The sequence below is a fragment of the Ruditapes philippinarum genome, unplaced genomic scaffold, assembly GCF_026571515.1.
Source record: "Ruditapes philippinarum isolate M1 unplaced genomic scaffold, ASM2657151v2 ctg5525_1_1_1_1, whole genome shotgun sequence".
NCBI classification, from domain to species: Eukaryota; Metazoa; Mollusca; class Bivalvia; order Venerida; family Veneridae; genus Ruditapes; species Ruditapes philippinarum.
In genome coordinates, this window is record NW_026852412.1 from 10998 (window position 1) to 23246 (window position 12249).

At 30.6% G+C, this 12249-nt stretch overlaps 1 protein-coding gene across 1 annotated transcript; it reads right to left on the reverse strand.

The window, feature by feature from the left end:
- Positions 1-1030: 1030 nt before the first annotated feature.
- Positions 1031-9243, reverse strand: LOC132759642 (ras-like protein family member 12). Its single transcript, XM_060751454.1, has 5 exons — positions 8691-9243; positions 4116-4172; positions 3748-3821; positions 2900-3087; positions 1031-2295 (listed from the first exon to the last, which is right to left on the reverse strand). Exons 1-5 carry the CDS (start codon positions 8755-8757, stop codon positions 1980-1982), a joined length of 702 nt encoding a protein of 233 aa, XP_060607437.1. The 5' UTR covers positions 8758-9243; the 3' UTR covers positions 1031-1979.
- Positions 9244-12249: the final 3006 nt, after the last annotated feature.

Sequence of the window (12249 nt, forward strand, 5' to 3'; positions counted from 1 at the left end):
ATTTTCAACAGGTGCAATATTTGTTTCGTATTCCTCTGTGTGTGTGTTAATGTATATTATAATTCCTTTATTGCGTTTTCGTATCACTGACACTTCTTGGCAGCAAGTTTTATGGCAATTAAAATCTCTCAACTCATAGAATGATCCTCTCATTTATCAAACAATGAAGCTTATAATATTCGATTTATTTCTTCGTGAAATATAGATAATATAATATTTCTCTAATGGTCTGTCGAAGACTGATTGGCCTCACATGGAACATGAAGGTATGCAAGAAATGTTTAAGTGAATACTTTTCATCTTCTGTTAATGAAATACAAAATTGACACGTAATGTCATTACCCAACATATGTGAGTTTAAAAGAAATCTGAGTTTAAAAGTATAAGTTACTTCTCGAAAGTATGTGAACTAGTTAACAAATCTGTTTCATAGACTACGATGTGAAAATAGTATTATATAATACAAAACAAAGCAACATTACTTAACGTTAATTATAAATGTAAATGTATGTAATAATTAACTGTAAATGTTCAAGTTTAACAAATAATTTTCTGTTCTGTTCTGTAATAAAAAATAACACAACAGAATATCAAAACAGTAAGAACACAATATATATACTTTGGTTTTATAACAAAGTACATACATTGAAAGAAAACGTTTCTGACACACCTTTATACGTGTACAGGTATGGTATTTGGAACATAAATAGTAAATTGATTCTTTAAAGGTAGGAAACTCGATTCTCGGAAAATATTCTTCTTTGAAATATTTTTAGCCATTTTTGAAATATGACTTTTGCCAAAGTTCGTTGCCAAAACAATATTTGTCTATGTAATGCCACAACAATAATAAATTGTTTCTGGAACACTTTAAAAAAGTTTGTTGTAAGAAGAATAAGTCATCTATTTATGTACTCATCAATTTAGCAGGAATGATTGGCATTATCTGTAGTAACTTCAAAGTTTAACAGAAGTTTCTCGCTCAATTTACTGTACTCTTTTATAATACGTCAATAAAAACGAAGTCGAGTAAGAAAAATATCGTTTATTTAAAATCTATATTTCAACTGCATATGTTTTCATTAAAGTTTAAGAATCTTACAATCCCAGGTTACTCCAGTCACTTTGACTAGATCAAAATTCTGAATGTCCTTATAATCATGAAGACAGTCGTCCTACAGACTTGAATATAAAATTGCGTGTTAGGTGAAAGTTAAAGGAATATAACTCTGATGATTTTACACTGGAATAAAATATACGATAGATGGTCAGTATTTGTTTAGTTTGAATATAATAACATCGAAAGAATATGACATAACATCGGAAAATAAAATATTTGGTGCAAAAATAGTTATAGTAATTTAATTTCAGTAAGTGTTCTAGGCTTCCAGTCCCCTCCTTATTATTTTTTAAACTTGGTATGGGCATTTAAAAAATTCTCACATCTTAACAGCAATTCAATATTGAAACAAATAAAAGTTACATATCATATAATATGCATAAAAATATCAAGCATATTATGTAATCATAATATTCATTGTTTTAAATTCTAAGCAAATTTTATAACATTTTAAATCTTGTCAACATATTTGGAACATACCCACTGATTGATAATTATACTTGTTTTATCATATTTTTATGTCTGCAAGTTTGGAATTCATTTGTAGCGCCAGCGCTAATATTTCAAGAAACATAATATACTAGTACTATTTGTACTTTCATTATTTACAAAGTCATCATTTTTCTTTTTAGTACAATCGTAAAAGTCAATTACAAAGAATACGTTTATCTTAATTACACCGGAGCGGTATTATTATTTGATATCCTTTTAATTTGTTTGGTCTGGTTTATTCAATCAGCAATCACATCTAGGAACTTCTATAACTCCATTCGAATGATATAAATTTTTCATTTATACACTTCCTTTACGTAGAGGGTTTTCCACACTTTGTTTTGCGTTTTAGCACTGCACTGTTTCGTTAATTGAATATCTTAAAACTTTTATTGAACAGTTTAAAGCTGGTCGGATTTTTCTTATTCTGTGCTTTGTCTTCTTTCTTTTCCGTACTACTTCTTGGCGAGCGTGGTCTATTTCTTTGCATAGAGTGATATTTGTCCTCCGTTATAAACAATGGTGAATAAGCTAGACTTCGTTCTCCTCGTTGCCGTTGTATTGAATGTACAAGTCCATAGAAAATGTCTTCTACATATTCATACTCCTCAGCTGCCGAACACTCGTAAAATATACCATCGTATTCACACGATAATGTTTGACCATCAGCTTTACTAATTTGTCTGTAAATAGATGGTATCATTAGTTATAGATCATATTATTTGTTGTAATATACATGTACTAAAACATATATTTTTATGTAGTTGAAGTTAATCACTCTAACATAATTATATTTACACGAACTTGTGAACTTAATGAAAGAAAAAAAAAACTACTGGAAGTAAAACATAAGCGCATTTAATTAGTGTCAAAATATGCAAAAATGTGATAGCTTAACGATAATTTACTTTAAGTTGAAAGTTGATAATGAATAATGTAGGATGAAGTACTAAATTGTTAATATTATATATGTGTCATTTTTTTCATTGGTCTTTTACATTCGGATATTCTCGTGTCAACCTAAAACATGTCAAATACAAGTATTTCATTGTAAAGCCAACACATATTAACAGATTTTGGTACATATATTGCTTATAAATTTTGCATTCAAAAGCATGAAAACGTTTCCCTCTAACAAAATGTTCACATTCTGTTCCATGTGATTATTATATATGATCTTTCAACTCTTAAAAACTTCCACTCCCTATCATGGAGATGAAATAAAAGTGAATAATTATCAGAAGTTTGTGTCTATTCAACATTGTATTTAACTATGAAGTATAATACCTGTAACGCTCGAGATCACTTTTATTGCCTACGAGGGCAATAGGGCAATCTTTATTGGAGATACGTAAATGTTCAGAGACTTTCTGCAGGTACTGCCGAGCTATCTCAAAACTAGGTCTATCTGTTATGCTGTACACAACAATAAACGCGTCCGCCCATCTCAAATATCTCTGACTGTTTGAATCATCCTGAAATTGTGATTGATAATATTACATACTTACAGCTCTTATCATTAAATAATGGAGTGTATGGTTTTAGGAAAGTCTACAACATTATCATTATTGCACATATAAATTGGTCTCTGTTTATTTATATTATGTACATTTTACTTTGGTGCGTTATGTTAACTTTGATGATGCATTATATATACTTTACTTTGATTTCACACACTTAAATACTATAGTTTGATTGATTGATAGGTGTAGTGTGGTCGATATCATATGCTTTCGTGCCTTTTGTCAACTGCTTTCAATCAAACTTAGCAAATCAAATTTACTAAAACTGGTACATAAACGAATATAGTTTTGCGTAAATTTTTACATCATTTATAAAATGCAGATTATATGAAAATATTAAAGGTAAAAGATACATGCGTTCTTATGCATAAAAATTTATATGCTTCCGAACCATGACTTTAACCATCATATTGCCACACACACTGATGTAAATACATATGTCATATATGAAACATGTTTTAATCATCGAGTTTTTTGTTTTTCTTTTCATTTTTTCTTCTAAGGTTATTAATTTCTCATTTTCTGTCGTTCCATCTTTTTACCTTCATGAGGTGTGGTATACCTTTAATTGTTTTCTTCTACGTTTGAAGAGTAAAACGTTATATAATTTACCTTTTCATACGTGTCCATTACGTTTACAATGAACTCCTGTCCATCAACATCTTCGTGTTTAGTATAAATATCCTCTTTAGAAATAAAGAACAACAATGATAATAAAAATAATAGTAAAAAGGTTACTGCAATACAATTGAAATTTTAAGCGTACACATCGGAAAAGTACTTCACCCAACAAATGGTGAATAAAACAAACGGTTATTGGTGAACAAATGTACTAGTATTTAGTATTGATATATTTATTCATTATTGAGATCAAAATGATTTGGGACTTTAGTTTAATGTTGGGAAAAATGGTAAAGGGAGTTACTTGATCTACTAAGTGAAAATAGATTGTAAGAAATTTTTTGACTTTAAAATTTTACCTATATATGGATCATACTCCATGATGAATCTTTTTGTAATGTATTTCACTGTCAATGCTGAAAAAGAAGAAAATATGTAAAAATCTAATATAAACCAGACTTGATATTTACAATAAAGAAGATTATACAACAACAACAACAACAACAAATACTTTTATTTAGAATCAGGTCACATAAATGCAACAGCATGATCAAAAAGATTTTTTCTAATTGTGGGCATTTTAATTATATATTCAAACTATATCCAATAACATAGAATGACTATAGCTATAATGAAAGAAATATATGGAACAGGTGGGGACAGTAGTTTTCGTATGTAACAATTTAACAAGATACAGTGTGTAAAGGTAGTAATAAGGTTGTTTTTTTTCTAAATAGTATCTTCGTATATAAAATGAAAGGTCAAGAAGTGAAAGGGACCTTCACTAACCACTGTCCCAACAGTACTAGTACCTAGTCACAATGAACCATAGGTATGCACCCAGCAAAAGCTTATATACATGCTGTCACATCATTTGATGAATTGGAGTTTAGTAACACTCTAATTACATTAATTATTAATTAATGTCACAGGGTCATTTGTCATTATATATACATGTATATACTTTACCATTATTATATCCAATATGAGATATAGTGCATTTCTTATAAATATATTCTTCCTTATCCATCCATTTTTCATCTCATATTTACTCCCATAGCCTCATTATATCATTCATCATATATCAGACACTAACTATAGCAACTGGTGACGGGCCTCATTTTTTCGCTCATGATTTTCCGCCACGCATGCGCACGGCAGATTTGAATTACAGTTGTAGAGTGAAAACCTAACTTCTGTCTTTGTGTTGATTATTTATTTATTTTGCTGCCTCTGTGTGTTTTTACAGGTAATTTACTTATATATGTGTATTGATATATATTCATTCTTCATTTTCTCATTCATCGTTTGTTTCATGATTTTGACGGTTTTGTATATTTATGAAATGCACTGAAGATTTGAATTACAGTTGTAGAGTGAAAACCTAACTTCTGTCTTTGTGTTGATTATTTATTTATTTTGCTGCCTCTGTGTGTTTTTACAGTCTCAACCACAAGAGAGAACTTTATAAAAACCCTTCGACGATTATAGAAGGTAACATTAATATTTGCATTGAATATAAAAGTTTATTTGTGTATATCGTCCACTTTTTCGAAATATTACAGAAAGCCATTTCTAAAGTGCGAAATGATCATTGATGCCAGCATTTGTTGACAATTGAGTACCGCTCAAGCCGGTGCTAGGGGGCGTGACGGATTTATTACATTTGCATTTATACATTATCCCTCACGTACAGACTAAATCAAACCGAGTCTGCAATTTCCATATACTTTTGTTGTGATTAATGCTTCAGAGGGATCACTTTGTTACCGAATTTTAAACTTCACAACAGCAGGTGGCAAGTGCTGTGTGGCAGCTGTAAAAAGTTGCCCCATACTTCACTTCAGTGTTGTTATATTTTTCTGGTCCTTCGGGATCATTGATGCCAGCATTATTAAGTGTTGAGCATTGAGTACATATAGATTCAATCAAACCAAGTCTGCAATTTCCATGTAATTTTGTTGTGAATGCTTCCGAGGGATAACTCTTTCTCCACAAAAACATTAAAGATATAATAGTTTAATGAAATACTCATTCAATATCTTCATACTACCTAACCTTTAAACAAGAGTATAATAAGATAATTCTTCTATCATGCTTGCAGTAAGTCGGGTTCAATCAACATAGTCATTTAGACGAGACATTAAAGTAGAAGGAAGGAAAACAAAACAACAACAAACCAAGCTTCATAAAACCTATACGTTGATTTATTAAGCAGACTTTTACATCATTAACTAAATGTAGAGGAAAGAAGTGTCAAAAGAGTAAACAAGCTACCTTGTTATGAAATAGATGAAAAGTGTTTATGTAATTAATGTTGGTTTAATTGTTGTCGATGATAGTAAAATAATAGACAGTAAGGAAAACATAATAATCATTGCTGACGGCAACATATTTGGCAACAAAGTGACTGTATAACGTCTGTTTACTGACTATCTAAAACTCATTATAATCATACCCATTCGTAATTACCGTATACGTTTTAGACATATAGTACATGTTGAATGAATTATATAAAGACGACTTATTAAATGATGCACCAAACTTTCATGTGCAAATTCAATTCGAAACATATGTGCAAATAAAACTTGTCTTGTCTACCACATCTTTTTTTTCGTTGTTTTTTGTGTGTTCTGACATTTTTAGTAGTAAAAAGACAAAATTTAAATTATTTATATTCAGGAAAAATATGTATTTTGCTATCACTGGTGTTATAATGGTGATAGTAGCGCAATGGTGTAATAATAATAAACTTTTCATGGCTTTAATATTTGTCTTTATGAAAGCAAGTTATGGTACTTCATAACATACAAAAACCTTATATTATTTTAACGCAGTCAAATTAGATACTCAATAGAATCAGTATTGCTTTCAACAGTATATCACTTTGTTACTCTAAGTACAAAAGATGTGATCGATATAGATTTTTTGGACACACAAAAATGAAATTAGGCTAAATGAAGTATGACATATTTTTGATATTATATTCTTTAGACTGAAATGATTGCATTTGACTTTTGGGGCTCTTTAAATGAGAAAGTGGCTAAATTGATAACATTGTCTCTAATAATTATTTTTAATTGAACATCACGTGATGCAAACTCTGAAAGTTCATTGGTCATATTTAATAAGGTTTTAAATAAATCGTATGTGGTACTAAGTCTTTTCAAAATCGTTTGATCAATATCATGTATTGACATGGAAGTACTTTGAATATAGGTAAAATTCGTATACGTGACTAACAAATTACACTGTATATCTCCAAATTGTACACACGTTCTAATTTATCATTTTCCAATCATATAATACCAGTAATTACAACCTGGTATCAGTGAAGATGCACCTACTGATAATTCAATGAAACTTTATATTCTGACGAAGTTTAGAGCATTTGCCAACTGCGTACCCATCCATGTGTTAGGTATATTAAATCACAAGAAAAAGGATTACTTTAGTTGTTCTCTATGACACTGATACTTCTTGGCAGGATGTTTTATTGCAAATAAAATCTCTCCACACATAACATGATCTGCTTAATAATAACAATAATGTGAATTGTATTTCGTATATTTTCGTGCCAGTTTACTGTGTAAAATCTAGATGTAGCTATTATCAACTTATATGAAGGCTTGTCTGACAAAAACTGATCGATATCATGTTTAACATAATAATATGCCAGTAATGTTAATGTTTTTCCATTTCTTGGTCTTGATGAAATACACAGACTGTAAACTACACTGTTAACATATCTCTTAGTTTGAAATATCTTATTTCCTCTGAACACTAACAGGAAATCATGTATACATGTGTAACACCGCACGATATTTTTCAGAAAAAAATAATTAAACACTCTAAGGCTTACTATAAGGTACCAAATACAAAACCACCGATGAAATTATATAATAAAAAAAAATTCCACTATTAAAATTATAGTTATAGAGTCTAAGTAGGCTACATGTTTATAGTTGCATTAGTCTCTATAATAGTATTGCTTTTACTTGATACTGTATGCATAGATACAGTTTACATTCAGTTTCAATTTAGGTTTAATAATAACTGTTGTATCGTGAATTTTGAAAGAAATGTATACCACACTTCATAAATTCACGTTCTGTTCAGTTCTGTTCTTAGAAATGTAAACAAATCTTAATATTCAATTTCTAGATATATGTATAACAAATTTGTCTCCATTTCAACCATCTTTAGTTACAACACAAGTACCATGCCTATCATGCCTTTTATTCATTTTTCGTTTTTTTTTCTCACGAGCATTTTCTTGAAATAAGAGAATTTTTGAACCGTTAATTTGCCTTGAAACATGCTTATCTGGTTTCCTAAAGATAGCGTACATAACAAATTTACTATAAAGTGAACGCTACCTGTGTATCTTTTCTTGTATGATTTTTCTAGACAAGAATTATTTTGATTTATTAAACAGAATTTATGACATCATAGAGTATGTGTGAAGTGCTGCCAAAAGTGTAAACAAAGTACTTCTATTTAATAGTGCCAAGAATATAGCGTCCGCTACCAGATAATAAAAAGGTTTCCAATTCATTTACCAGCATGTTGTTAACATATTAACGGTATAATCCATCATCAAAACTGGATTGTTATTGGCCTATACTTTCTTATTACGTGTTTTACCTTGAGAGATTCGTCATATTCAATAAAAAATGTTGTTTTCTTGAAATAATCCAGACGCCAACATTTATTTCATATTCTTATAACGTTAATAATCTGTTAAAAAAGGTCCAGGTAACGGGATTATGGCGAGGGTGAGGGGAGGTCATGGGTCGCTAGCTTATTAGTTCTATAACTATTTTTATCAAAGAAAGCTACAAATCCCTTTTCTTCTAATGTTGATATGATTAAAAATAAAACAGTTGCAGACAACTATTAGAATTTACTGGAACATATGAAAATATTCTCACCAGATTTTCCAACTCCTAGCGCCCCTAATAGTACTATATTGTACTCCGATCTTTTCCGTCCACTCATTCTGTAAACTATATACAGGGATTCCTCCCCGGCTTATACAGACAGTGATAATATCCGGCTAGTTTAGATAAAATCTGTACCGGTTGTTATAAAAAGGGATTTTGTATCAAACACATCCGTTCTTCATGTTATCTATTTAACAAATTAATCCAAAAATCACAAATAAATAAATCCAACAAACATTTCCTTTTATCAAACAATTAAAATATAGAATAAATCCTTGTAGAGATAATAAGCATGAAGTTTTTATTTCAAAAATATAACTTCCATATATCTAACACGGTTACAGACAGTATGTATTTGCTTTTCATTATGCTGAGCATTAAGTGATAAAATAAACACACACATAAAGGTAATGCTCAGGAGCCAGCCTTTTACTTGAGAGAACCACAGATGTGTTTCATACAGCTTGGCTCTCAGTCCGTAATTACCCTTCCACAGGTGTGTATACAAGCCGAATTGGCTTATCAGTCTAAAGATGCGGAGGTATTTCAATGCAAATTGTCTGCCCGCATACATATGCTAAGTGGTATGGTGTTTTTTTTGTTCTGCAACTTGTTTCCGAGTCATTGACGAGATCTAAGGTGAAATAAGTGCATTTGATTTTATAACGTGATTTTTTTTTACATTCTAATTTACCGTAGTTTTAAAATAAATCAAACATTTTTTTAGATATATTAATCACTATATCGTAAGGTTGTGGAGGATAAAACTATAAATATATACTAGAATGATCTTAAAACTCCGGCTTTTAAGTATCATTAATTTAAATCAAAACGATCGCGGCACAATTAAACCTGACATCAATGGTAAATAGTTTAAACTGCTTATGATTTATTAAACATGCAATAATCATCAAAGAAAAATACTTTAAAAGTAAACAAATAAAACATCTGATAGAACTTAAACACCTTCAAATGAATAATTATTTATAGCAATTTATTAGCCATATTTTTGCTTTGAGCCATTTGCACAAATTTTAATTCTTATATTGGTTAAGTATTATTTAGATAGTGGCAAGGATGTGAACTACTATTAGCCTATATATATCTACTGAATGAATAGTGAGTTAGAAATTATAATATCTTTGATATTTAAATAAAATTGAACTGTTGAACTGAACCAAAAAACAATAACTCTTAATTTTTAATTGGAAGAATGCGTAATTAACTGCGTGGAACTTAAAAGGCTGTCTGCGCTTTAAAATGGGGTCCAAGACGGAACAATTATTGAGGGGCGTCTGAGGTCGTTCACTTGAAATCATTTGCCCCACACCGTTGTGGGTTCGAATCCCGGTAGGGATTCTTTCGTGTGCCTAGCTTACGGAACATCGGTGGTTTTACTCAGGTGCCCGTTCGTACATAAACTTTAAATATTCGTCATTTTTTAGACAGAGACATGCATAACAAGGTTTACATGACGAGTGGATCATGATAAAAGCTCAACTTTTTTCAATGGAAAACAAAAATGGCGTCCACAAGAAAAACTAAAAATCTACAAGTGTATGCACAGGATTGTATGTGTATCAATACCAAACACACTAAGCAGAGCAATACGAAACTTACAAAAGGTGTAGAACATTAATGCAGACATACACAAGTTTCACAAGATAAGATTTTATCTATAATAGGATTATTCATTAGATATACACGTATTAGAATTATTCAACTAATCTTTTTACAAGCGTTCAAAACCTGCTTTTTTTTTAAAATTGCGGAACAAAAATTAAGAAAAAATATATACAATCAAACAATCATTCTTGGCTAACAATTATATCAACAGAAACATATATCTAGATGTACCTATCTGGGCACAAATGTCTAACCTAAGTTTCTAAAGTAGTCGCCTGAAGCCAGGCAGCTTGTACTTATTCTGGCACGAGGTTGCAGTTGCGTGCTAAAATAAAGTGAAGTACAAATAAACAAATGGCTCTTTACGGAAGTAGGGACTGGTTGAAAGAATGTTTGTTACAATAAAGAAGTCAAAACACTCTCTAGCAGTCTCTTCAAAATTGTCTTATCTACTTCTATAATGCAAACGAAATTGAAAAAAAATAAAATAAAAAATATGTAAAAGGTAATAGACACCCACGCAAGACACGTAACATTGTATATAGGTGACAATAGAGAACACTATGAACACTAATTAAGTATTTACCTGATGAAGTAAATTGCGCATTAATATTAAACATGAAAGGAGGATCATTTAAGATATATTGATTAAAGAGGATGAGTTATGAATGTTGGTAAGTATGTTATCTAAACAAAGATGTAACTCTTTGAATATCAATATTTTTTGAAAAATAAATCTTTGATAGAATCAGCGTTATTTCTTGCATAATGTGGAGTAGTAGTTAGGATTTGCCATATGTTATTTTTAAAATCTCGTATAATTTATGATTTATGAAATGTTTATGAACTTGAAGTAGAAGAAGTGGGTTATGTTTTGCTACTCAATAATCTGGATATAGAATAAATGGCGCTGGACAGCTTTCAATTACCTCAAATAACAGAATTAAACTCACCAAAAGCTATCAGAGGGGACAACATTATATATCGACAAATCAATGCTGAATAATGAAGACATGTAAAGAAAAGGAACTATTGTTGAACATCATATTAAAAGCATACATTTTTGGTTGGTTATTACGTCGCACCAAAACTGTAAAGGTCATATGACATCTTTCCAGCTTTAGTGGAAGAGAAAAATCTCGTGTGCCCATCCGTGCATTATTACAGGTTCGAACACGGACCTGGGTAGAACCACAGACGTTCCGTAAACAAATAGTTCCACCACATGAAGAAAAATTTTAATTTAAAGCTCCTGACGTGATTCGAACCCACAGCGACGATGGACCCTGTTTTGAAGTCAAAGACCTTAAACACTCGAGGCCCCGCATATAAATGAGAAAGCAAATGTGTGATGCAAATTATGATACAAGGTATAACAAGCTATCGTCAGTCTGACGTAAATCCTAGAAATAACGACGATAAGGTAACTAACATCATTTTGAGGATAATTCTTAAAATATATCATCTGGGGCTTTGAACTTTGATAAATATGATGTGGGTTATAATAGAAGCAGCATATATTTAACATTTAAAGTAAATGCGTTCAGAAATAGAAACAAATGATAATAGTCAAAATATTTCAGTGCACAAAAACTTTATTCAGAAATCTGGGCGCAAATGCCGGGACAGCTCCTCATAAACTTTGAATAGTCAAGCTTAAAAGAGTAAGGTGAGTTCAGTAACAACAGCAGATCGTTTCAATTTTATAAGCTATTTCTTTATTTCGCAAATAACATTTCTAAGCAAGATACATTTTCAAAGATTGAACAATTTTATCATCTACCACAGCAAAACCACTCTATTACGTCATTCACACATTGGCAACTGTATCAAAATGCGTATTAAAAAGAAAACTAGATAATAGAGTTAAAAAGAAAGCAAAACTTGAATTTAAGACATCTAAATCCAGGTCTATTTTTTA